We start from the raw sequence: 26,651 nt of genomic DNA, 5'->3' as shown, positions 1-26,651 counted from the left end.
CTGCTATTTGCGTTGCGGGAGCTGACGCGGGAGCTGAAGCGGCATTTCAGGCAGCGGTTATTCCCCACATTTGAAATGAATGCCCAAGACTAAAAAATACACTACTTCTCTGACGGAGCAGCGCCCCAGTACAAGAACAAATACAATTTTGCAAATATATGTCATCATGCTGAGGATTTCGGTGTTCAATGTGAGTGGATTTTTTGCGACCTCGCATGGCAAAAGCGCATGCGATGGTATTGGTAATACTGTGAGGACCACCTTACCGATAAAATGCATTTCTTCTTCGTTTCGGCAACGCAAATAGCAGGAACGAAGACGAAAATGAAAGAGAACGGTTCACAAGTGCCCGCATGGTGAAGGGTAGGTAGTAGGTACCAGGACGTTTCACCGCTTTGTACCGCTCGACTCCCACACCATAGCAGCCTTCAAGCTCTCCTAGTCTTCTAAGCAGGGCTGCGGAGTCGGAGTCGGAGTCGGAGTCGGAGTCGGTCGGAGTCGACAGTTGTGACCGGAGTCGGAGTCGGAGTCGGAGTCGATTTTAGAAACCCGAGCCGGAGTCGGAGTCGGAGTCACCGAAAATCTGTCGACTCCGCAGCCCTGCTAGGTCTGCGGAGTCGGAGTCGGGAGTTGGAGTCGGTCGGAGTCGACAATTCTGCCTGGAGTCGGAGTCGGAGTCGGAGCTGGTTTTTGAAAGTCGGAGTCGGAGTCGGAGTCGGAGTCGGAGTCGCCGAAAATCCATCGACTCCGCAGCCCTGCTTCTAAGACTCGTTCTTCACACCGCGTGTGTTACTGAGGTTTGTTTGAAAGATCTTCCTCGAACAAGGTGTATGTATGTGTGTGTGTTTGTGCGAATGTGTGTATATGGGTGAATGCATTTTATCTGTGCTTTTTGAATAAAGACAGACGGTGTTTTATGACGTTTTGTTTCCTTTTTATTGTGTGCTGATCACTGGGCTTACCAAACAAATAAAATACGCCACCTTCAAAGAACACAATGCTGTGTTAGGTCACTGACCTAATGTGACCTTGGCCCGACCCATACCTACTTAAAAACACCACCAATGTATTCTCCGTGAAGTAAGCTTTCATATGACACCCATATTGCCTATGATTCTCGACGTTCTCGGCAGATGTCATTTTCATGTCAGGTCATGACCACATTGTTGACCTCAGTTTGAGGTCAACGGGTCCGATATACCAACCAAATCACATACCACTATTAACCCTATTCCTGGCGGGGGGGGGGCCTCAGGAGCCCCCCCCCCTGAGGTTTTTTGGTTATATCTCCCAAACGCGTTGAGCTAGGAAGCTCAAATTTTCTGACTTTTCCTAAAAGGCTTCTACGCAACATGTCTGAAAATTTTGAGTTGATCTGACCTCAGGTCAGGTCACCAGAGGCGGTTTGGTGACGCTACCTCAGAAAAGTTTGCAATCACGCCAGAGCTAGAGTTTTTGACCGATCAATTTCTTCTCTTCAGGGTTTAGTTAGGGTACCAGTATGTGCAATTTGTATATCTCGGAATTTTGATATCGGTGACCTAAGGTCAGGTCAATTTCGCGACCTCCCCATTATAAGTCAATGGGGGAAAAATCAACTCCCTGTTTTTACCACTAAAACGGGTCGGAATGGCCCCATATACCATACATGACTTCATATACGATCAACCTTCACTACCTTGAGGTCTGTTTTGCTGTTGGGCAGCTGTGAGGTCATGTGACGTCATCAAAGGTCACCAAAGGTTTTTGGCCAATAACTCCGTACAGGAACAAGATACAGACGCGTGGATGGTCTCATTGTGTTCAGCTCGTCAAGACGCATCGAATGATATACATGATGACCTCGAGGTCACGTGACCTGAGGTCAACCTTTGACCTTGACCTTTCGAGGTCAACATATATATCATTCGATGCGGATTGACGAGAGGATCACGATGATGCCCTTAGTTTGTTCCTATCTTGACTAATTCGAAAGTTATTCGAGAAAAACTCTCTCCATATCTAGTGCCGCCATTTTGACTTTTTCGACCCCTGTGACGTCATCTTTGACCTGACCTGAAAATGACCTTATTAAAAATTGTAGATCTTGGCCGTGCGTATCCGATGCCGTTTACCGCTTGTCGCTATCTTGCTTCGTTCTCGAGATCTCAGGGGGGGGGGCCGAATCGGCCCCCCCCGCCAGTTTCTTGTCCCGGCGGAGCCCGCCAGGAATAGGGTTAAGAGCATGGATAAGACATGTCTGATAGAAAAAATCAGAATTTTTGAAATAGGACAAATTTGAAAGGTCACGGGGTCAAGAAAAGGTCACGAGGTCAAGGGTCAAAAAATGACCCTGGGGTTTCGTTCACATTTTTACTAGACGCACCAGCCTTTGCGCTTCTTATTTCATATATAACTTTTTTTGATCTGGTGAACCGTTGCAGAGATAGAAAATACTTTATATTTCAATGTTCCGGAAAACCTAAAAATTTGCATGACCCATATCTCATGACCCCTGTGACCTAGAGACTAAAAATTTACTGGGACGAAGTAGTGCCCATAGGTCAACTTGCATGCCAAATTTGAGCAAAATCGGAGAGGTCATGGTGAACAATTGGAAAAAATTAGGTGATTTGTCGTGGAATTGCCCGGCGGCCATCTGGTACACATTTGGTGCACATTTGGTGCAGATTAGGTGCAGATTTGGTCAAATTAGGTTTAGTGTGTCTCTACGTAGCTATCAGTTAGGGTAGCACTAATTGCTTATAAGCCTCCTTTGTCACATTATCAGAGAGTATCATCGATTATAACACTGAAATAAATTAATAATATAAAGGTATTTGCTGTAAAAGAGCTTAGGTGCAAATTTGGTCAAATTATGTGCACTCGCCGGATAGCCCGTCGTAAAAACGGCTAGTGTCTAACTAATCAAATATAAGAATAGATAGGTATGTTTTATTCGAACTTTTCCGGATCAAATCATATTATGAAAAAAAACACCATGCTTTATGAATCATGCTATTTCCAGCAATTGCATACACTCGATAACGAAACAATGCATTAGGTACAGGACATGATGCATTGATCCTTCTAGACAACAATGTTACCAAAGCAATGCAACAGACATCTTCTTAGTGCACTCACCCAACTAGCTTTCACTGAAGTAATTTTCAACGCTTGAATGCACCCCTAGAAAGGTGGTGCAGTCCGACGTCCTGCCCCTTCTCCAGTCACCCCCTCCTCTCCCCTGCCCTCCCCCTCCCTCCGCTGGGCGTCGCTGGGTGGAAGGCTGCAGGTGTCCTTCGCCGTCACGCTTCCGTGCACGAGACACGCGCTCTGCCACCTCTGACACTGTCACGTGATGCGTGCTAATACCCTACTTGTAGGTCACGTGGTCAGGTACCGTGTCGGGCAGCAGGGGTCGACTGGAACTAAAGGTATCACAGAATTCCGAACGGTCATGATGTGAATGAGTGCTTGCTAACATTTGTATTTGTATTTGTATTTGACCACAGCAGACACTCCACAGACAATTCGTGGCTATTACGTGTCCTTAGTCAGATGGTAAGTAAAAGGGGTCATTAATGTCACAGTAAAAGACAGGTTAAAGTGAAACTCGCATACAGTTACACACACACGTACTACTCACACACACAGACAAACGCCTCATCACTCTATCGCCGGAAAAATTGTCTGGCGGCTCGTTTAAAACCCACCGGACCTAGTTCTACAACACACTCAGGGATTGAGTTTAAAAGGTGCGCCGCGTGATATTCAAATGAACGCTGTCCGGCTGCTGTACGCATGGCTGGCGGGCGCAGGCGACGGTCTTGTCGAGTCACCCGGTCACCATCCCGTGTCTCGCCATGGGTGCGTAACAGCTCGACAAGGTCGCCAGGCTCTCAATGCAAGAGGGCCTTGTGGGCGGCGATTGCGGTCTGCGCGCTGCACATCTGACTGGGCGTGAGCAGGCGCAGGTCATCCCGCGCTCGAGATACATGATCGAACTTTTTGAGTCCCGTCAGAATTCGAACAGCGAAATTTACCACTTTCATCAGCCTCCGATCATTCAACGCTGAACCATTTCCATAAACAGCGATACAATACCTCACGCGCGAGATGACCAGCCCCTCCACAATGGTGAACATCACGTGCCGCGGGAGGAAGTGTCTCAGGTGGCGGAGACCCAGCAGGAGACCCATGCACTTTTGAACCACGTCACTGACGTGAGCGTCCCAGCTGAGGTGACGGTCGAAAATCATATCATCAAATCAAATAACACTGTTTACCTTGCATACCTCAAAAATGTTAATGCGAATGCATCATATGACATTTTATCGTAACCTAGTTTGCGCTTATCATGTGTAATATTGTGTGTTTAGCAACATTTAGCGTTTCAAATATACGGTGCACACACGGGTTATTGGTGCATCTGCCATTTAATGTCGCACTTCACTTGTTTTAGTGACTGATTGGTGACTGATATGCAAATCGGTATCGATTTTGGCGTTGATGAGATCACGATTAGAGCATCGATTGTAAAAATGACCCATTTGCAGCGGGTTTCGACCATAACAAAAACATGTCGTGAGAATAATGATTGACTGTTCTGGTTGAAATAGCTGAGAAAAAGCACTTGTAGAGGATAGTGAGGATAAGCAGCATGTAAAAAGAGAGGAAAAGGAAGAGCGAGAGGAAGAGAGAGAGAGAAAGAGTGAGAGAGAGAGAAAGAGAGAGAGAGAGAGAGAGAGAGAGAGAGAGAGAGAGAGAGAGAGAGAGAGAGAGAGAGAGAGAGAGAGAGAGAGAGAGAGAGAGAGAGAGAGAGAGAGAGAGAGAGAGAGAGAGAGAGAGAGAGAGAGAGAGAGAGAGAGAGAGAGAGAGAGAGAGAGAGAGAGATGAAAAGGGGAGAGAGAGGCCAGAAAGGCGTCAAGCGCCCGATCCACTACTCCTGTTGGGCCTTGGACCGGACTAGTGCAGTGACACTAACAGAGACAGGGTCGATTGATAGGGGTGATGACGGGATGAGCGGTGCACGGGACGTGACCCCAGCTGCACAGTGACACTGGCGGCTCTGACCCCGTTTTGTCAATCAGTGCAAGTGTATCATGAGTCGGACAAAACGGAATGCACGGATGACACGGAGAGACACAGGGGCTCAGTCATGAAAACGGGAGGTTTCGAGCGAATTCATGATTCGAGTCGATGTAAAGATGTGATGTCATGTACCATTGTAGGTACACTGTGATGTATAATATAAGATAAGAATAAATTTCAACTGAAGGTTGCCCCTTGGTTCGTATAACTGGTTTCTTTTCCAACAGTTGCTAAATCCGTTGTGTGCTCATGTGGTTTCCTCGTATGATAAAGTTTCACTTCGAGCGACAAGTTGTGACACAACGAATGCTAAGCGAACATGCTCATATGTATAATATCGGATTCTAAATACAGGGTAGCTGGTAAAATTTCTTGAGAATTTAGAATATTGGTCATATCCGACTAATATTAACGTTTATATCAGGTGAAAAGCGTTGATAGTTTTTCAGCCCATTTATTTCTTTTGCATTTCTTCGCCTGAAAGCCAACTTGAATGTGTTATTTAATACCAGGGATATAAGTACATCACATGACGAAAATCAATCAACTAGCTTCTAAACACCCAGCGATGTGTCATAACACTGCTAAGGGGCCGTTCACACCGTTTGCCGCTCAGTGTCGTCACTGACCCTGTTGTGGGTATCGGTCGTTGCACAGCGGTGGAGTATCTGCTTCGGACCCCTCCCATGGCCGCAGCGGCTCGAGACCTCTCTGCCTGTATGTAACGGAGCTACTCAAGCATGGTCTGCGGCGGACGACGATTTGCAATCAGGTGGCGTAATGGCTGAGCTGAGTGGTGTGAGTCCAGGGTGATCAGGCGACAACAGGCGTTTCAGATAATTGTGGGAAACTGCATGGTTACATCTTGCATTCATGGCCAAGAGTTTACGGGCACTCAATTCGTTTCAGGACATGGTTTTTGTAGTAACCGTAATGGTCCAGTGGCCCACGTCGCGATCAAATGCCAACTAGTTTGCAGGGTCTCCAGTTCCGATGTTCGCAACTACCTATATGATCGCGTGTATTTCACAATGCTGCGATACATGGTGTTAGGCACCTAAATAGCACCAGAGTCTCCGCGACGTATACGAGGACCAGTGTTATTGTTGTGTCCCTGCCGCAGTCTCGTCTCCCCGGCCATTAGATGACCGGTGCTGCTGACGTGTGCCTTACTGCGGTCTCCAAGGACCAGTCGTGATACATGTTGTTATTGATGTATGCTGTAGTCCCCATGCCGTATTCGAAGACTAGTGTTATTTACGTATGCTTTTCTGCAGTCTCCAGTGCGAAGCCGCGAGATGTGGTGCTATTGTTGTATGCCAATAGTGCAGTCTCCCAGCTTATTGGGTTAGGCACCTTTCTAGCACTGCAGTCTCCACGGCCATCTTATTACTGGTGTTATTGATGTATGCCTTACTGCAGTCTCCGTCACGCATTCGCGGACTGGTGTTGTTGACTTGTATCCTATTGCAGTCTCCACGGCCATTCGAGGATTGGTGCTACTGTCGTATGCCATTCTGCAGTCTCTGATGCAAAGCTGCGAGATGCGGTTATTGTTGTGTGCTTAGTGCAGTCTCCAGCGTAATGGGTTAGGCACTTTGTCAGCAATGCAGTCTCCGCGGCTCATTCCAGGACTGGTGCTACTGGCATGTGTCTTACTGCAGTCTCCATGTCAATTCCTGGCCCGGTGTCATTTACGTGTCTTGCAGCTTACTGCAGTCTCCGCGGAGCAGTTGGGTCACGTGGTCCCATTCACAGTCTCCAACGCATTGTATCGGGTTTCTTATATTTACTTCCATATTTATATTTGCGCAGTAACGAGGTATGGTGCTACTGCTATTTACGTGTGTCAAAGTACACTCTCAGCCTGGTGGTATAACTGCAGCGATGGGCTGAAGCAAAAGCCGGGTGTTGTAGCGCTATATCAATCGTTTTGAATTTAATAACTGAGTTGCATTGCGCCATTTTTGTGTGTAAAAATTTTCTTCGGGTTAGAAGAATATCTGGTCATGATTGTCAGACCCCAGTTGTTTGGATGAATTGTTACGCATTTCTCTACCTACCTTCCATATAGTACATATTTCGTTTCCCAATTTCACACACGTGTGGTAGAATGGTTATCTGTGGATAACATCAAATCACGAACCGTTACTGATAAAAACTCTTTCCATCGATCATATCGCTCGCAGATGCTGCTGCATTGCAAATGCACTCACAATGCTTTGTTGGACATCACATGTCCAGCTCAGCAGACCGTTTGACCTTCACTTTCAGCGTTGCGAAGCTGACCAGATACTTCAGTTGAGGAGTTCAATGCCCCCTGAAGTTTCGCCTACGATGCCATAGAAATAGGCTTTGTTGTCTATATTTTGGAATAGCATTGCTCAGACTGTTAAGGCATACCGGTGCTAGCGGAATATGTTGCCAATATGCTCGTAGGTGTCACGTTTTCGCGCGATGTTTGTAGCGTTCTTTGCCAGTAAGCGCTGCTGACACGTCTGTCGTTTCCCAATCCGGCAAATAAATAGCGAAGCATAAAAAACAGCCTGCAATTGTCAATTCACACTTAAGGGATAAAAACCTTCCTCTTGAGATTCTATCACGCAGGTCTCGCCAACCAGCTGGGCACGGTAGACATCAAAGTGCATCTTCAAGGTCTGAAAGTGTATTGTTCCTTCGCGGCCACGAGTACAGTGTGGTTATCCCTCGCACGCAATTGGATGAACTACATCGCGACACAAACAGGCATGACAAGACTGATCACATTCTTCACAAAATCCGAATGCCGCAGCGTTCGGTTCCGCCGCCGCTGCGTTTTCGACGTCACAAGTATATCATCAAATGGGCTCCCAGTGGCAACAAAGCCCGTGATCACAGACGCACCTCTCGACAACTACAGGACACGCTCAGCGTTCCTCGCCCACACACACCATCCGTGTGGCTTCTGTGACAACATCCGCGCAGGTAACCACAGGGCGCCTCTGACGGCTAAAAATGCACAGCTCTGGGCCCACAAACAGTCTGACCTTTCGGATGTGGGTGGATGCGTGTGGGGCAAGTGCTGTCAGCTGGGGTTTCCGCGGAATTTCGAGAGTTCAAAAGGGAGCCGGCCGTGGTAGGCGAGGCCGCGGCAGGAAACGTATAATAATCGTCAGAGAATGTAGAAAAGAAAATTCTGTTTGACTGGATGGGCTCAAAGCAATAAAGTCTATCAGTTGGAGTACAAATATCGTATGGGCAGTAGACTGAAGCAGACGAGCAGAAAATACGGAAGCTTGCATAAAATATGTTAGGTTTGGAGTATTCCATAGTGCAGTTAATACATGGTGCTCCCTACAAGCCATCCATATACCTGGAATATTACTGGGCCAGTATAATTCAGAAAACTATCGACCCTCAAATCCGAATAGAGCTTCCCTAGTCATAAAAAGAAATCATAGCGCCACCTGACTTACTTCATCCCTTCACCGTCAGATGACACCACCTATACGTACTCACCCGAGTGCCACCAGACGCAACCACATCCCATCGCAGTCATCCCTAAAGCCGATAGCCCGCGATCTCATCACCTTCTGCTCAGAGAGCCATGGCCAGCCAGCCGGCAATCAGCAGCATACCTCCGTACGGTGTGAAGCGCCTCACGGACTTATCACCAGTGAGGGCGTAGTAGTAGCATGTGCCGCTGAACACGAGGATGCCAGAGGAGAGCAGGGCGGCCACCAGACCGGGCCGGCGGCACAGCGGCGCGCCCAGCAGCGCCAGGCTGTGCAGCATGTGGTAACGGTTGGCCGTGTCGAATACCTGCCGACGGTGGAGGAATTTATGGTTATCTCCAGTTGTAAGAAAGATAATCGTCCGAGGTTTACGCCGGGAATAAATCACAAAACACACACATGGTTTTGGTATCGATAAAATCGCATATCACACAACCACGTTAGCAGCTCCCACCATTACTTTTCTCTTTGTCAGATATTCAGTATTCTCTCCAAGGTGCAATTCACCCTGCGTTCTAAGTCTCTCGGACGACGAAGATTCTATGCCGTCCGGCCAATCCCGTTCGAGGTCCACGGGGGCTGGGCCGCGGTTATCGAACGTTATTGGCCGGACGGCGTAGAATCTTCGTTGTCCGAGAGACTGCGAACGCGGGGTCAGTTTCTTGGAAGCTCCCTAACGGCAACATATCGCATAGAAAATTGTTTCCTTCTGCTATCTGATCTGTCCACCACCCTCCACAACTACACACTGTGCCCCCTCTCCCCATTCCCAGCATCCAAAAACATCTGACCAATGAAAGTTCTTTGACTCTACCAGCCCTCACCTGGACCAGTTCGGGGTTGTGGTCTCCGGCCCGCAGCTTGTGGGCGCCGTACGCCCCGAGAGCCACGGCCGCAGCGCCCGAGACACCGGCCAGCTGGACGGCGGTGCGGCCGCTGCTGCCCAGCAGCCAGCGAACCGGCGAAGACGGGTGCCGCATGGCCGGGGCCGGGCCGCGGGGCTGTCGGGGAGGGGCGATGTCAGAGGGAGAGGCAGCACGGTATCACCAGTCGTGGAGGAGCGCTGTCAGGGGGAGAGGTGGCCGGGGCGGGCCACGGGGCTGTGGGGGAGGGGTGCTGTCAGAGGGAAATGTGGGCGGGGGAGGAGGGAGCTGTCTGGAGAGAGGCAGTCAGAGTTGAGTCACAGGAGAGGAGGGCAAGTGAAGTGATATGGGTGGCTACTGGCTGGGGCAACAGAAGGTAGGGAAATACATTATTATGGGAGGGAGGAGCAGCAAATAAACAGTCATGTTGATCTGATATTGATTGCTGTTGGTAGTAATAGTGCAAAATGGTTACAATTGAAGATCAAGGAAACATAGGTAGCCTAAATGAGCTTTGAGCACTGAGCAGTGTACAAGATGTGAAATGCTTAACCAAATACCACAATTCATGTCTGAACACCTGTTTGTGCTGCCCTAAATGCAGGTATCAAAACAAAAGTTATTTTGAACTTGACATGCACATACTGACATACACATGCATAGCAGATAAGCTGAGTAACTGACATTGACTCAGTACATCACAAACACAGGACTCTGCAGTCTACAACACAGAAGACATCATGTGAGCAGTTTAAAAATAGCTTAGATGGCTGCAATGTTCACAGTTCACACTGTCTCTAAGGTAGGCCCCTAAGTGCAGCCACCCACCTGTCTGGAACAGTGAGAAGATGCGTAGCCAGCCAATTGGTTGGCTCCAGACCAAATGGACTTCGCCAGTGAGTTGTCAACAGCAATCCAACGCAAAGTATCAGATGCAGCCTCCATCAACACCTGAAAATTGAGAGGATTTACAAACAAAGCACAAGGGAGCTTCACTATGTCCAGCTGCAGCAGGTACCTATTTCAGTTCAAATTTTGTAGGCTAGGTACCTGATCTTGCAAGTTTTGCAAAAAGTTACATCAATAACCGGTGAAAGTACCGACCCTGGCCCTGTAACCTCATTTGATTGTATGCCCGGGCCGTAGTTTGAGGTCTCCACTATCCAGTTCAAGTTAGCATGATCCAGGATCAGGATCAAATGGCAATGGCACAGGCAATTAAATGACTAAGCAAATAAAAACCAAGGTCCTATAGGTATACCAAAAAAAAAACATAATGCTCTAGGCTGGAAATGATCATAAATGACTGTTAAAATGCCTAGGTTAAAACAAAAGATTCTTTTCTGTTAGTCAAAACTCAATTATTTGACAAATCTGCTTGATAAACTGTAAAAAATTCTCATTTCAAATTCAACATTTTGGGTTAGTCGGTCATAAACCTTACACCCACAATATAATCAGAAAAAGACAACTTTTCAGGGAATCTTCGATTCGGATTCGCCAGTGAAATCGGCGTCCGTCCCGTTTATTATTATCAGTGGTTTCCGCATGCAATAGAATGAGAGATACCTAAGCGATAATTATCGCTGTTAAGTAATCGGTTAGGTATTGTTATCATTTATCGCTAAATTTTCAAAATTATCGCTCATCCACTCATCGCAAGTTACAAAAATTATGAACGATAAACGATAAAATGTAAACGGGATGATGGAAAAATGGAAGACGATTGACAGTGTTTGTCGTGCGACAGTATGTGTGTACAACCTGTTGCCATCTGCTTAGTGTATAGATCTGCAAATAAACTTAAAGTACACTTATTTAAGCTGTATTTCTTATCGCTTTTGTTATCGCTGTTAAAAAACAATTATCGTTATCGTTGTATCGTTTATCGTTTCGTTATCGCTGTTAACAGAACAATTACCGTTATCGTTTTATCGCTATCGCTGTTAATTTTTTGCAAATTTTTATCGCTTATCGTTATCTTGTTCTTGTTCTTGTTGGATTAGGGCGCGTAGCTGCCAGGCTTATCGTTATCGCAAACCTTACTTATCGTTTTACCGTTATCGCAGGTCCGAAAATGAGTTATCGCGGAAAGCACTGATTATTATTATTATTATTATACGGCTCACGGTTTACGGCTCATAGAATTGTGTTCATGTAATCCCTACTAATCAAACTCTGTCAACTACGATGACGTAAATGTTCCCTTCATCAGCAGCATTGAATCGACTGTGACCACAAGACTTAGAATTTAAGTGATATTCTACGTAGTTTATAGCATGAAATATTGACTTGGTGAACAAAACATAAAAATGTGATAAAAATGTTGGCTGAAAAAGTTTATATGACGTCTAGCTGCCGAGAGTACGGAAACTCATGTCAAGTATTCGGTTTTGAACACACTGAAAATCATGAAAAATTGTATGATGAAATATATCTTGCGAAAAAATGTAGATTTTACTATTTAATCGTCTTTAAGATCTTCAAAAGTTTTCAACACGAGTATTTTTTCCATTTAAAACTAAAAATTTTTCGTTTTTGAACTTTTCAGATCATTTCAAAAAGGAAACAAAGCTTTTTTTTGGAAACGACGTCATATAAAGGAAATATCTTTAAGTGTGTTCCAAAAATTGCGTCCCAGTGACAATTTCTGCAATTCCCATTATAGAAGTCAAATGTTTTTTGATTTGTATTGCCTTGAGCAGAGGATTGGAGGCAATTGTGTGTGAGCGCCGGCAAGAGTACTAGCTGGCCGCCGATCAGGGCTCCGATTGTGGCCGATTGGAGCATTTGTGAATCAGAATCAGCATATCGGGGCGTGCTATTTTCTGGATTAATATCAATATTAAAATACCAAGGCCCTCTAACCATCAAGGCCAAATACAAGCGAGGGTGAGTTCAGGGAATGGCCGCAAATATTGCGGGTAGTATTATTTACTTACTTCTAATGGCGAAACATCATTTTTATCAATTTGAAGACAACCTGATAAGTGATAACTGATTTTAATTTTCTTCATAACCATATCAGCGCTAACCAGTATTTTTGTGTTTAGGGCCTGGACAAGTTAAAGCGGTAGCCACTGGGCACCCTCATATTTTGGCTTTGTATCTTGATCTTGGAAACTTAGGTACCTATGCATATGAACTTAAAATGTATTTAGTGAGGGTTCCTCGCAGTGGCGCAGCCAGGATTTCATTTCGGGGGGGTCATCGCCTCCAAAGCGGGCCCCCTAGTGTGCGGGCCCCCCACCCATTTTTCAGAATCTCCATATTTCATACACATTCTGCTGGGCGGGCCCCCTTTATCTGCCCGATAACCCTGAGCGAGTTTGAATCGGAAAATTTTGATAGAACAATAGCTCGGTAATCACCCGGTGTGTCATCAATGGGTTAAATTCCACGCAAATTGACCACGACAGAAATATAGGTAGGCACTGTTACTATGAAGTATGAATTCGTATCTTTCGAGGCCGAAATGTACGCCTTCGGCAATATGCATAGCATATATGCAAACGGAGCTGTTGCCGGCTTCTGTCGGACAATATATGTTATATGTACTTTGTAGTCCCATGTGCCTGTCCTAAAGTCATCTATTGGCTGCTGTAGTACCTAGATTGTGCCATTATTCTTCTTCATTACGCGAATTCGCTCACAAGAAATTTTAACGCGCTCATATCAGACATTTAGTGCCTTTGGCCGGGTTTGTTGTGGTGTGGTAATGTGGTGATGTAGATTCTGTCTGTTACCGAGGTCCCGGCATGGTGTTACTCCATGGTGTTACTTAGTGCGGGGTGCAGGCCTGCAGACTGTTGCACCTAGCGCGCTGAAATTTGCGCAACTTATAGGTAGAACAAGGATGGACAACGTGCCTTTTAGGGGATCTAAAACGATAGTGAGCACATGGCCCATGCCCAAAAAGTGCAAATTCGCGTCATATGCTTTACATGTATAAGTCGGCTTGCAAAATCGGGCGAAAATGGTTAAATTTGCCCGACACGGGTCCGGTCCCCGTGCAATATCTCGGTAACCGTGGATCCGATGGGCACGGGGAACACAGTATCGTGTAGTGAATCGAACGGGCTATCGAATGGTGTGCGATGCAGGGAATGGCTCGCGCCACGTGCACCTGTGAGGCACTTTTGCTTAAAAATTGACGTTTCAGACGGATTTTGGACCTTATACCATTTTCGGGTGACTGTCAGACGGGGCGAACTCAAACAACACCTAGAGGCAAGAGAAATGTACCGCTTCTCATGAAAAAATGTGAAAAGCTAATTGATCAAAAACAAGGTGGAACAAAGACTGGAGAGCATAGTATTTGTCCATCATGTGCCACTTGCTTAATTACATGGGTTTTGCTGCATAACCTGATATGTTTGATAATTGAGAATGGCATCGTTGGAAAGAACATTAAATTTTGTCCAAGATCCAAGCATCGCTTTTGCAAGACGAGCAACAGCATTCTTAAAAAGATAAATGTTCCAAACCTCTACATGGCGATTCATCGCTGGCTTTCATTTTTCAATAACTTACGTCAACCTATGTTATAAAATACACTTGACATGTTCTATAGTAGAACGCACGCTTATCTGGCACGGACACCTCGATGCGAAGGATATTTTTCCCAAACCAAAATGTTTAGCCGTCAAAAAGCAATCGACGGAAATGGATACATAGCCCACGGAGACAAGACCAACCAAACGCCTACCGATCAAAAATACCACTTATCCGCGTTGCGGAGCAAGTGGGTGACCCTAGCGGGCCCCATCCACCCGGGGGCCTGGGCCCCATCCACACGGGCCCGGGCGCCGTCCACCCGGGGCTTTGGGGTCCATCCACCAGGGGGCCCGGGCCCCGTCCACCCGAGGGCCCGGGTCCCGTTCTTCCAGGGGTCCGGGCCCCGTTCTCCCGGGGGCCCGGGTCCGTCCACCCGGGGCTACGGGGCCCATCCACCAGGGGCCCGGGCCCCGTTCTCCCGGGGCCCGGGTCCAATCCACCTGGGGGCCCGGGCCCCGGGGCTCCATCCACCCGGGGCCCGGGCCCGTTCTCCCGGGCCCGGGCCCATCCACCGGGTCCCGGGCTCAATCCACCCGGGGGCCCGGGCCCCGTCCACCCGAGGGCCCGGGTCCCGTTCTCCCAGGGGTCCGGGCCCCGTTCTCCCGGGGCCCCGGGCTCCGTCCACCCGGGGCTCCGGGGCCCATCCACCAGGGGCCCGGGCCCCGGGGCTCCATCCACCCGGGGCCCGGGCTCAATCCACCCGGGGGCCCGGGCTCCGTCCACCCGGGGTCCGGGCTCCGTTCTCCCGGGGCACGGCCCCATCCACCCGGGTTCCGGGCCCCCGTCCACCCGAGGGCCCGGGTCCCGTTCTCCCAGGGGTCCGGGCCCCGTTCTCCCGGGGGTCCGGGCTCCGTCCGACCGGGGCCCGGGCCCCGTTCTCCTGGGGCCCGGGTCCAATCCGCCCGGGGGCCCGGGCTCAATCCACCCGGGGCCCGGGCTCAATCCACCCGGGGCCCGGGCTCAATCCACCCGGGGCCCGGGCTCAATCCACCCGGGGGCCCGGGCTCAATCCACCCGGGGGCCCGGGCTCCGTCCAACCGGGGCCCTGGCTCCGTCCAACCGGGGCCCGGGCCCCGTCCTCCCGGGTGGGGGCCGGGCTCCATCCACCGGGGGCCCGGGCTCAATCCACCCGGGGCCCGGGCTCCGTCCACCCGGGCCCCGTTCTCCCGGGGGCCCGGGCTCCGTTCTCCCGGGGGCCGGGCTCCATCCACCCGGGGCCCCGGGCCCATCCACCGGGGGCCCGGGCTCCATCCACTCGGGGGCCCGGGCCCCATCTACCCGGGGGTCCGGGCCCATCTACCTGGGGGTCTGGGCCCCATCTACCCGGGGGTCCGGGCCCCATCTACCCAGGGACCCGGGCCCTTTGCACCTGGGGCCCATGGACCATCACCCGTGGTGTCCCAGTAGGCATTTCTCGAAGCGGGCTGGTCCGATTATATTAGGACCTCTCACCTCCCTCCGTCCCTCTCTCTCTCTCTCTCTCTCTCTCTCTCTCTCTCTCTCTCTCTCTCTCTCTCTCTCTCTCTCTCTCTCTCTCTCTCTCTCTCTCTCTCTCTCTCTCTCTCTCTCTCTCTCTCTCTCTCTCTCTCTCTCTCTCTCTCTCTCTCTCTCTCTCTCTCTCTCTCTCTCTCTCTCTCTCTCTCTCTCTCTCTCTCTCTCTCTCTCTCTCTCTCTCTCTCTCTCTCTCTCTCTCTCTCTCTCTCTCTCTCTCTCTCTCTCTCTCTCGCTATCCCAGAGCGGGCCCCTGTCAGAAATTTCGGGGGGGTCAGCTGACCCTCTGACCCCCCCCCCTGGCTGCGCCACTGGTTCCTCGCTCATCATCACTGCTCGTCGTCATCTCTCATCATCATTAGAAAGGGTTGGTGATTAAAAGTTCTATGGGACTTGGGAGATAGGTTAGTATTGCCTGTATTCTTCAATGTGTTGAAAGAACAAATTTAGTTGATAGATCATTGGCATACAGGGTTTCAAAATTCTAAGTACTTGTAATTCTGTCCTCATCCTTATTCTACTTAAACTCACCAGTATTATAATGTACCTATATGTCTAGTTCATAATGTAGGGTTGGTGTTGCTGTGTAGTTGCTGATGGTAATCATTTGTTTTATTCCACAGTTAAGCTAGTTAGTCATGCTGCCAACCCAACCACAGAGGGACTCCACTGGCAAGCCCCTGGAGCCTGTTGCAGTGCCAGCAGAAGGCTGCCTGGGGCAAGATAGAGTCGATCTGCTCGCGCGTCTCACGGGAACCGTCTGCCGTCCCGTCATGCGTCGGGCGCGCAGCTGGCCGGAACTGGCAGCCGAGCCGGCGGCGCCGCCGCCGCCCGACCGGCCGCCGCTGGCGCCGCTGATCCTCCAGATCGACTACGCTCCGCCGCCGGAGGAGGGGGCGCCCAGCCGGTGGCGGCGGCGGTACAGCGAGCGCCTGACGCGCCGACGAAGGCCCACCGCGCCCGCAGAACCCGCGGCCGCAGCCGCAGCCGCAGCCACAGGCACCTCACCGGCGACAGCGCGGACGGATGTGAAAGCTCTGGAGAAGGATGTTACGGACAGTGCGGCGCCGGCTGCGGATAGTGCTTCGGTTGGCGCATGTAAGCCTCCCGTTGGGCCCTCGCGGCCTCCCGCCGCCTCTGGTCCGACCGCTGCCGCCGCGCAGAGCCGGCCGACGGGCGCCGTACCGAAGAGGCCGACACACGGTCGTTCCCAGTCGGCCACGGTGCCCGCCTCCGTCACAGCCGCCGCCATCGCCTCAGCCGTAGCCACATACGCAGGCGCTGGACCGGCGCGTGTGGCCGCCTCACCGTCCGGCGGCCGGCGGCTGGTGCGCGCGGCCACCACCTCGTCCCGGCCGCCGACGCAGCCCGCAGAGGAGACGCTGCCCTCTCCGTCCGAGCACGAGCAGCTGGGCTTCATCCCGCGCTCGCTGCCGTACCGAGGCCGTCACGGGGAGCACTACCCGAGCTTTGTCGAGTCGGGCGGCGGCCACTCGCTGGTGTACGGCTTGGACGGATATTTCCCGAAGCCGCGCGACGGTCAGTCGCTGACTGACTTCCTCGGCTCACACGAGTTCAAACGGAACGTGGCAGAGCTGGACCGAGAGAACGCCCACTTCCGGATATCGGAGTCGCTCATCGCAGCCTTTGAGATGGTCGGATCAGAGGTAGGTAATGACTCATAAGCATTCCCGATGTATAACGCCATTCGTTGTCGGGTGTTGCATATTTTATTTTGGTTGAACTTCTCAATTGTATATCTTAATTGTATATCAATTATATCATAAACACATTACATATACCTCTCGGCTTTGGTGTCATTGCATTGATCTGCGTGACATGGTTTAGTTACGAAGTGCCGTTGTCTTCCTGTGCCTCCAGTTCCCTGCGTACTATCTTGTTTACTACCGATGGCCACGGTGTTTGCGACTTACATCCCGGCAATTGACACGCGTGTACCATCTCCACTCGTGTCATATCTCAGACGCGTTCGCCACACAGCCGAACAATGAACCCAGTTTACAAACTCCACCACATCACGTGATTGAGACAATCATCGCAAAGCGGACCATTCCCTCTCACGTGACCTCTTACGCCTAACTCCCTCCTGTTTGCGTCTCCCCTCCGGCAGATGCGAATGTTGTCAAAGTCCGGGGGAGAGCGGCGTCGGTCGAACCCGACAGCCAGTATTGGTGACCTACGGCGGCGACTGGTGGAGCGAGGGGCGTCGGGCGCCTCCGACCGGGAGCGACTCATCAGCGACAGTGAGTCACGTGACCGGGAGGGGCGGGGACAGCGAGCCGCGCAGGATGTCACGTGTGCAGCACGAGGTGGAGGCACGCTGCGCTATGCGGCGGGCACGGAGCGAGGGATGGTGTTTTTGGTCAGGATGAGTCACACTCTGTTATTTGGTTGTGGGGAGTCTGAGTCACTTGTTTGAATAGGGTACAGGTTCATTTGAATAGGGTACAGGTTCATTGAATTCAAGTTGGTGGCGAATCGCACGGTGACTGCTGTGGTTTGCCGTGTTTGTTTTTATCTGTATGTAAGCAAAAAAAAAAAAAAAAACAGAACAAGATGAAAAGATAAACCTGGTTTGCATTTATGTTTGAAAAGCACCAGAGATGTGTGGCGTATTGATGTGGCTCTTTAAAAATAAGAAATAAAAGAAATAACAAAATCAAATACCTACACTTGTCGGCTCCAGCTGCGATCGCATGCCGTTTGGCGATCTTTATTCCCCGAGATTAACTTCAGACACATTCGATTGCTAATTTCACCCCTTAAACACCCCCTGCCGTACCGGTGTCACCCAGCTGTTCCCGGCCTGGGACGGACGGTCGGACGGACCTCGCGACCTTGGCACTCTGTTTATACGGCGCTAGTCACGCGGTCCGCCCGAGCCGTGCTCTGGGCCGGTCCGGTCGGCACCATGCAGTGATGGGCCGCTCAGGCAGGGGCCTGGTTAGCAGGCTTGTCCGTGCTGAAATGGTGCGCAATTGACTGCGTTTCTGCCTCTGCTGTCGGTCCTGATAGACAGGAGAATAAACATGAGGTGGGGATGTCGGTTGGATTGGGTATCATGAAATGATGCAGGCTTTCGCCTTTCAGAATGATGAAGATGTGAGGAATGAGCTAGGCGTGTTTTGAGTAGTCTATCGCCTGGTATTTATTTTTATCACGTTTTACTGAAATTCGGGTAACCCGATTGTGTATGTACCGCAAAATATGTTCTCTTTGCCGTTACGTAATTTACGCTGCTGCTAAGCCTTCCACTATCTGATTCAGTTATCACTTGCGCAGACCTGTTATCACCTCCATCTTAACCCTCGGTGACTTGCGCTCATCTCCACATATCCTGTAACCTCGATTGACCTCTGTCGTTGTCCCCCGGCAGCCAGCGGCTCCCCGTCGTCCTGTTCGGGCCTCTCCGATCTGGAACTGACGGACGACACACCCCCGAGCTCAGCCGTTCACGACCCCGGTGAGTCAAACGTGGCGTGATGACAGTCAATGGGTCGATGGGACGGACCGGACTTGAACCATTAGTTCGTGAAGCCCGGTCCGGTCTCGAGTGTCGATGGGATTGGGCTGTTCTAGAGTGTTGTCCGCGCTACCAGTGCCACTGTACCGTGGTTTTAGCGGAATGTTTCCGCGCTTTGTTTTGACTCTGGTGGAAGGAAATGAGGTGCGATTTGGTCACGGATATGTTGTACTTTGTCATGGAAAGTTAGGCTCATGTATTGTTGAAAGCTGCAGAGTTTTATCAGATTTATCGCCTCAATATTCTGCTGGTATTCCCTCTGCAACCTCCAGCCATTTTATCTGCACAGTGCGCACCAGAGCGCACCAGAGCGCAAGTGGTTTTGGACTTAAGGCGTCAAGTTACTTTCACTTTCTTTCCTTGTTACTGACTAGAGTGTGATTTATTCAGTCGGTCCACTTTGACTTGTGAGTCAGTTCCGTCAGACTCGTGTGACCCAGTCTGGCCGAGTCTCCTGACCCCGTCCCGCTGTACCCGGCAGGTGGCGTCTCTGCGCCCGTCGTCCCCGGCTGTGGCCGCCGCTCTGCCCCGGTCTCCATCCCTAGCAGTCAGCCGGACCCCCCGCCGCCTCAGCCGCCGGTACCGCTGGCCCCGGCGCCGCGCTCCGCCACCGCCGAGAACATAGCGCTGTCGCTTCTGTCGCGCTTCCCCGAGAAACAGCTGCCCAAGGCGTCCGACCTGGTCTGGCTGGTCGGGGAGGATGAGGTGCCGCAGAGCGTGAGTGCGCGGGGAGGGTGGAAGGGGTGGTGGATCTGTTGTGAGGCACGCCATTCAATCACCAGATGGCAACATCTTTTTGGTGGACGCTTCCAGTGGATGTGTTTGTAAGATTTTACGTCCTTTTCCTTTTTAAAGTTAATTAGATTGATGAATGCCTTGTTCAACTTGAGCGATATTGTTATGTTAGGTGTTATGCGTTAGGTGTAGTATAAATGTTTGTAAAACATGTCAGGTACAGTCTGTACTTATGTGTGTTACAGCCCACAAGTGGTTCTTTTGGGTATGTGCTACAGAGGCCACGCTGATATCCTTGTCGGTCATCATAAACCAGTAACGTCACTAACGACTTTTTAGCTTGCCGTTCTCAGATGTGGTCACGGATCATCTTTTTCACAATATGCGACGCATTAGTTTGTGTGGCCGCCGTTTTCAGTATCTGGTTCGTCTCTTGATCTCGAGCTGTTCTGACATTGTTAATCAATGAGTGATGATGTCAGAATAACAACTTCATGTCGCTCAGAATAATAGGGTAGTGTGGGGTAATTTGAACATATTTTTACGTCTTCTTCGTTGTACCAAATTCCAGCTCAACCCTGGATGAAGAAAAACTGTTTCAGTAGCGCATGTGTCCCTTGCTTTCACCATGCAAGCCTCATTTTTGGACGAGCCGAGCATACCTTGAATAGCATAGCATCACTTCTCCACCAAGTCACGGTGTGTTCAAATTGCCCCACCGTGGGGTAATTTGAACATACTGCCTTTACCTGCCATAAAAACGATAGTCTCGCCAGCACCGATGTCGTTTGACCCATAAACGAATAGGCAGAGCAATTCTAAACAAACCTTCATTTGAAAAATCAACACAACAACAAAAATAACAGTTGCAGAGTATCAATATCTGCACGCTGCACACCGGTCAGTTGACAAAATTCGCCTCTCTTCAATTAACAGAACGTCTATCATCACAGTTCGGTAAAAACTCTACCAAACCTTACTTAATCTGTTATAGTGGTGCCAATCGGAACCTGAACGTTCGGAATTCCAATGCTTTAAAATGTCCAATTCGGAATTGATTGCACAAAGGTATAGTAGTCTGGACAACATTGGGCGATGGCCTGCCACACTTAAGCATTTTATCAAGTAATCGTGCGTAGCATTGATTGGCGAATGGAAAGCTTGTTAAGCTCTCAATATAATGAACACTTTTCGGCTGGTAAAATTATATGATAAGCAATACAAATGACGGTTTTGAGTGTTGATAGCTGCATAATTTTCGGGCATATTTGGACAAATAGTTGAGTTTAACATTTTTGGACGGTAAATCAACGAAAATGCAGGACATTAGACGGATATTAGACGTAAATGTTATAAAACTGGCATCACTTATCTGCTACTGCTTTGGGTCGAAAATATTGGCAAAAAAAACTGGGAGCGTTGTTTTTTTCGGAGTTATCCCTGTCTTCATTGAAATCCTCACACTATGTTCAAATTACCCCACGCTAATAGTTATTTTGCCATTTTTAAAAACAGGGTCCAAAAGCAAATTTCGTGGATTGAAGGCACTGATTAGGTCATTGTACAACAAAAGCCGTTGCGTATTAGGCGCTAGCAATGCAAGATTTTGCGCTGCATTGAAGTTGCAATGACGTGTTCTTAGGCGTTTATCCTTGCGAAATTGATTTTTTGCACTGTGCGTCAACATCTTCATTCCCTGAAACTTTAAACCCCGTTCATATGATAGCCCTTTTAGTTACGATAATTTCTCTCATTGGTCTTATTGTCATGCCACTTATGGATTTTCCGTAATTTTGTGTTATTCACACTATGTTCAAATTGCCCCACATGTTCAAATTACCCCACCCTACCCTAATTAAGAGACTGAGTCTTTCTACTTTCCGGTTCTCTAAGCCACCATTCATTGGCCTTTAGAATATGTGCAATGTAACATTTTATTGTGAAAAGGGTCGCAGATCATACCCAGCGTTTGTCTGATCGCCCCCTTCTCCTCTCTTTACCTAGCTGCTGCCGATGCCCAGTCTGGACGCCAATCGCGGGGAGCCGGACGAGCGGACCTCACCGACCAGCTCCACGGGCAAGGCGCCGCCGGGTGTCACACTCCGCGGCACCGCCGAGTGGGCGCCACCGCGCGCCCAGATCATATTCTCCATTCACAAACAGGGAAAGTCAGTACCGTAGCGTGGGAGCCCTGGTGACGTGCACTGCTGTGGTTAGTTTGGTATTTTGCTGTGTAATTGAATCAGAACTAGTCAAGCTTGTGAGCATGGTTTTATTGTCAGTCCACTTTTTACAGAGTCGACAGTAAACAATCGTGCCTGCTTTCGATGTCACCACTCACCTGTATAAATGGGCAAGCGATTAAACTTGCATTTTCGTAAGCAGCGACCATCAATCGCGTGAAATATATGTATAACAATCACAAGTATTGCAGCCACCACTTGTCTCAGCTCTTGCTGCTGCTTTACGCTAGTCCAGTAATCTCCATCTAGCCGACTCATGCTGTCCCCCTACCCCTTTCCCAGACGCTCGGTGGCGATGGCCCGTCAGTCCCACCGCTGTGCCGGCTGCGGCCTCAAGGTGTCACCGTCCCTCGCCAAGAAATTCCGCTGGTGCGAGTACCTGGGGCGCTACTTCTGCACCGGTTGTCATAGCAACCAGCAGTTCTACATTCCGGCGCGCATCATCCACAAACACGACTATACCATGTGAGTGCCCGCTTAAACTGTTCTGCTTCCGGTGCGGAAGGAATTAAACTGATATTGATTGTCGGAGCGGCAGGTTGTAGGATTTGTTCGCGTTTACTCGTCAGTGATCCATTTAAATGATTCCCATTTGCTGGCATGCGCCTGCTTTCAGAATATGAAGTTAGATTTCCTAGTTTCTCTTGTTTTTGGCTGTCCAACGAACGACAAAAAATAAATGCATGCTATGTCGGCGTCTTGTGCGGCGTCAAATTCTTCGCCATAAACGCTGCTGAAGCGACATCTAACCGGCCTCCACCCCTCTCCGCCAGGTACCCGGTGTCTATATTCTCCCACCAACTTCTGCTATCCATCTGGCGTGACCCTCTGTTCCACGTGAACGCCATCAACGCGTCGGTGTTGAACCACGCAGATCTACACCAGTGCCGAGTGCTGCGGAGACGACTCAGCTCGGCGCAGAAATACGTCGGGTCGTGCCGCTTCGCCAAACAGTGAGTGAGGTGGACGTGGAGATGCCAGGGGAACTTTGGGTAAAAACGGAACTTGGTACAGTGAGCTGCCAGAGTTCACTATATCACAGCTCACTTACTAGTGTATCCGTGACTCGTGAGTCCATTTGTACAGTCACCTGCAGAACATCACCGATGGGAGATTTACTTCCGAGCTCCTTAAAATAAATTCGGCATTATCACGCAGTCTTGCTAAGTGTTCACTCTCCCTGACAGGTTGCTGCGCACCCATCCACTGCCGGATGCCTACATCATGGATGAGATTGACCTCTACTCCCTGCGAGATCTCGTCGAGGCCAACAGCAGGGTGCTGACCAACGACCTTCAGAAAAAGTACAACGCCTACTTGGAACACTGTCGACTCTGTCAGGTAAGCCAGCTGATGGCTGGGTGACGTCATAACTCATAGTGTAACGTCATTAGAAAGGGGAGTGGGTGGCTGCGGGGAGGTTTTGGTTGTCGGTCGCTACCGAGAGCATATGGGAGCAGATGGCGGGGCACGGGGTTTTAGGGGTATTTGGTATTGGGGTAGCATTGCTAAAAGGTAGCGTGTATGTATTTTATACCTGAAGAAATGTCGTCAGATCACGGCTAAACACTGGGCCGACCTTGTCTGCACTATCACGAACACCGAGTGAAGGACAAGTCCTGCACGCAAAGAAATTGATTTTTAGGTCTGGTGCCCTCCACGGAGTGCCCGATCAATGCATATGCTATGATATGAAATTAGATTGTACGTGACTCGACAGATGCATATTATTATGTGTCGAAGGGCTGTAAGAGTCTTCAGTCAGCATTCACAATGTGGTAGATATCTGTTGGTTGATAATATACCCACTATTCAGCAATTTAGCTCCGCACGTTTAGTAAAATAATCTTGCACGATTGGGACGAGAACTTTTCATCTTTTCCCAGTATTTGTCTACATTTTATTGTTGACAGATTTGGCGAATTGGATGTCCTTGCACGTAATTGCGGAGCTGCCACTTCTCTGTATTTGTTTGCTCTGATGTTTGCTCTGACCTGACGCATCATATCGTGTGTCATATCAGCTCCCGTTTACCGTAGATGTTGATGTAGTTAGGTTGTAAGGAGCCCGTGTTCCTTTTATCATTCCACACAGCGTAGTTATTCTGTGCTGGGTCGATTCTGTGCTGGGTCTACCATCTGACTGCCTAATTATTGATCTCCTGTTCTATCCTCCTATCCCTTTTTATCCTAGCCTGTCGTCCTGTCCTACCCGGCCCCCATTTATGCCACACTAGAGCTCTCGCTGCTTGGTGTACGGGTCGAACGCTACCGAATGTGCGTGGCATGTGCGCGTCGCGTCAACATATGATGATCCTGCATTCTGTCCTGCCTTTTTTGCCTTCATGGCTGTTTTGTCACAGGACGCCACGATCGACCTGTCACAGGCAATCTTCTCACGTTCTGTACGGACTATTGTCACCCGGTGTCTTACACCCATGGGTAATGGGTATTATTCTACTTACTGATGTGCTGTCGGGATCGGCTGGCTGGAGCTATTTTCATTCTGTCGCTACTTTCCGTGCCGTGGGAAACTGCTCATCTATGATTATTCTATGAATATGTGATATGCCGCCTGGCATTGTGTAGCCTTGTGCATGTGGTGAATGTAGAGGTGGCTGGCGTACTGTAACTTTATCTTCTCTCCTCTTTATATTTTCCTCATGAACTGTACACATTGTATATACATGGAATCAGGTGCGTACGAATGGTTATACAGTTGCACAATTAACGCTACGCTGATATGTTAACATATTCAACACATGGTATTCGGGTATCGCTTGTTATAATTCACGGTGTATGCAGTATAACCGCGCTTATTTCTGCCCAACTGTGCCACTGCCTAGTTGCGGTGCTGTTGTATGTAGCTGCACTGGACTGGCTGGCTGCTGGCTGTCGCTTCTGTCCGCCTGCCGGGGCTGCTCCGTCCCCCACTGATCCCATCTGACCTGACCGGTGACCTGGGGCCGCCCTCAGCTGTGTCGCGGTCGCGGGTTCCACTGTTGGGGCTGCGCCGAGCGGCGGCAGCGGCAGCGCGAGGAGCGCCACCGGCGGCGGCCGGCGGCGCGCTGCTGCCGCTGCCCGCGCCGCCTGCGCTCCCTGGCCGGCCGGCTGCGCGCTCAGTGGCGTCGTTTTGTCCACCAGCTGTGCTGCGGCCGGGCGTTCCACTGCGAGGCGTGCCATCACCAGCAGGTGCTGTTCCCGTTCGAGGTGCCCGAGGTGCGCCAGTGTGCGGGCTGCGGCGCCTGCTACCACTACCTCTGCTACCCGGAGGCGGCCGGCTGTGCGCGCTGCCGCCGGCTCGAGCAGCGGCGCCGCGCCTCTGTCCAGGTCGTCTGACGTGGCGAGGCGGGGACATGGAGCGTCGGAGGAGGTCACAGGGGGGCGTGGGCCGGATCTGAAGGCTGTGTCGGTGTGTGGGTGTCAGAGGCCTTGACCGAGTGGTGCTCGACGTGGCTGTGCGACTGGCATAAGGGCCCACTCTAACGTGTACAAATGAGCATAGCCGTGGCTGTGGCCACAACGGCCGATAACATTCCCGGCACACGCTGGTTTTATATTCGCTGAGCACTGATGGTTCGTGAAGCTAATGTATCAGGTCACAGGTCCTTTCGCCTGGTGTCACGTTAGGGCGACATTGTAGGGTTGTTTCGCGCTCAGTCTAGCGAGCAATGTTGATGCTGCTCAGGGACTGTCGGCTGCCAGAGTACTGGGTCCATGGGCTCCAGGCCGATCGGAGAACTCGCGAGAGGATGACGTGTGTTGGGGACGCCTCAGAGAGAGCTGTGACTAACCGTCTTTCTGCCCGAGCGGCTTCAGTATTAGACTCAGTGGTGGGACGGCGGGCTGAGGTATGTATGTACTGTGTACATCGGTTCGTTGACGGGATTATATTTGGTTTGCATACTCTGTGTATTGATCGGTGAGCCAACTGCCTGTGCTAGTTGTGGGGTGATGCAGACAGCCATGGGATCTCTGTTCTCGTAATGGTCACGCTCGTTAGCACCCTCAGTATTATGGTGTGTGTTTACAGATTATCTACTCGGTAGTTATATTTCCGGTAAAATAAGACGTATCATTATACCCTGGGCTGTTTTACTCGGGACAATACCATGTTTAGAACCTGCCAAGATATCAAGGTCGATACATACTATGGACACGGCGCTTATCAAATGTATCGAACAATAATGGTTTAACGGTCCTCTATTGTATGCCACGATCTCTATGTTACCGGATTGATAGCGTGTAGATGGATGACCATGTACTCAAATATAAATTGAATTGTCACCTTTTACTCGTACACGCTAAGCAATTGAACAATGGAGTTTACTCCTCCGCATGGTCCAATGTTGTCAATCAGGATTGAAGATCTGTCTGGCAATAAGCGCGTAATCTCTGCTGTACCACTGCTCCATGTTTATGCATTCCGTGCTATATCTACTCGTATTATGCTCGTGTACCTCTTAATGAGCCCCGAGTATGTTACCATCACAAACTATGCAATCGGATATAAGCGGTGGACATTATAAGACATTGTGCGAAAGGGAATATGCATAGTGAGCCTTATTGCGTCGCGCCGTATTGCCATTTATATATGACTGTGAATACACCAAATAATGACGCATCCCGTATTTGAAATGATAATTGTACGG

General features: G+C 50.0%; 2 protein-coding genes across 7 annotated transcripts; one reads left to right on the top strand and one right to left on the bottom strand.

Annotated features, from left to right (window-relative positions):
* Positions 1 to 7,722: 7,722 nt before the first annotated feature.
* On the bottom strand, positions 7,723 to 11,791 carry LOC122364126 (transmembrane protein 256 homolog). 5 transcript variants are annotated; one of them, XM_043334234.1, is made up of 4 exons: positions 11,352 to 11,791; positions 10,259 to 10,381; positions 9,392 to 9,568; positions 7,723 to 8,874 (listed from the first exon to the last, which is right to left on the bottom strand). In XM_043334234.1, the coding sequence occupies exons 2-4, from the start codon at positions 10,373 to 10,375 to the stop codon at positions 8,650 to 8,652; spliced, it is 519 nt and encodes a 172-aa protein (XP_043190169.1). In that variant the 5' UTR covers positions 10,376 to 10,381; positions 11,352 to 11,791; the 3' UTR covers positions 7,723 to 8,649. The 5 variants fall into 5 exon arrangements, with proteins under 5 accessions (XP_043190169.1, XP_043190165.1, XP_043190167.1 ...); XM_043334230.1 differs by having other exon boundaries at positions 11,599 to 11,633; XM_043334232.1 differs by having other exon boundaries at positions 11,489 to 11,607.
* Positions 11,792 to 12,107: 316 nt separating this feature from the next.
* On the top strand, positions 12,108 to 26,623 carry LOC122364129 (run domain Beclin-1-interacting and cysteine-rich domain-containing protein-like). 2 transcript variants are annotated; one of them, XM_043334237.1, is made up of 10 exons: positions 12,108 to 12,322; positions 16,102 to 17,145; positions 17,610 to 17,742; positions 18,876 to 18,962; positions 19,504 to 19,739; positions 21,762 to 21,925; positions 22,283 to 22,465; positions 22,774 to 22,953; positions 23,188 to 23,341; positions 25,144 to 26,623. In XM_043334237.1, exons 2-10 carry the CDS (start codon positions 16,117 to 16,119, stop codon positions 25,336 to 25,338), a joined length of 2,361 nt encoding a protein of 786 aa, XP_043190172.1. In that variant the 5' UTR covers positions 12,108 to 12,322; positions 16,102 to 16,116; the 3' UTR covers positions 25,339 to 26,623. The 2 variants fall into 2 exon arrangements, with proteins under 2 accessions (XP_043190172.1, XP_043190171.1); XM_043334236.1 differs by having other exon boundaries at positions 12,127 to 12,322; positions 24,976 to 26,623.
* Positions 26,624 to 26,651: the final 28 nt, after the last annotated feature.

This window comes from Amphibalanus amphitrite, unplaced genomic scaffold (genome assembly GCF_019059575.1).
Source record: "Amphibalanus amphitrite isolate SeventyFive unplaced genomic scaffold, NRLGWU_Aamphi_draft 000657F_arrow, whole genome shotgun sequence".
Lineage (NCBI taxonomy): Eukaryota > Metazoa > Arthropoda > Thecostraca > Balanomorpha > Balanidae > Amphibalanus > Amphibalanus amphitrite.
Note: the sequence above shows the minus strand (reverse complement) of the source record. Positions and strands in the feature narration are given on the sequence as shown.

What these genes read in the sequence shown, in the direction of transcription:
- LOC122364129 (XM_043334236.1), top strand. Translation starts at nt 16,117, where the DNA reads ATGCTGCCAACCCAACCACAGAGGGACTCCACTGGCAAGCCCCTGGAG. An exon ending in GGAGCGACTCATCAGCGACA is followed by an intron (nt 17,743 to 18,875) that starts GTGAGTCACGTG and finishes GTCCCCCGGCAG; the next exon opens with CCAGCGGCTCCCCGTCGTCC. An exon ending in CACAAACACGACTATACCAT is followed by an intron (nt 22,466 to 22,773) that starts GTGAGTGCCCGC and finishes CCTCTCCGCCAG; the next exon opens with GTACCCGGTGTCTATATTCT.
- LOC122364126 (XM_043334234.1), bottom strand. Translation starts at nt 10,375, where the DNA reads ATGGAGGCTGCATCTGATACTTTGCGTTGGATTGCTGTTGACAACTCA. An exon ending in CTTCTCACTGTTCCAGACAG is followed by an intron (nt 9,569 to 10,258) that starts GTGGGTGGCTGC and finishes CCTCCCCGACAG; the next exon opens with CCCCGCGGCCCGGCCCCGGC. An exon ending in ACAACCCCGAACTGGTCCAG is followed by an intron (nt 8,875 to 9,391) that starts GTGAGGGCTGGT and finishes CACCGTCGGCAG; the next exon opens with GTATTCGACACGGCCAACCG.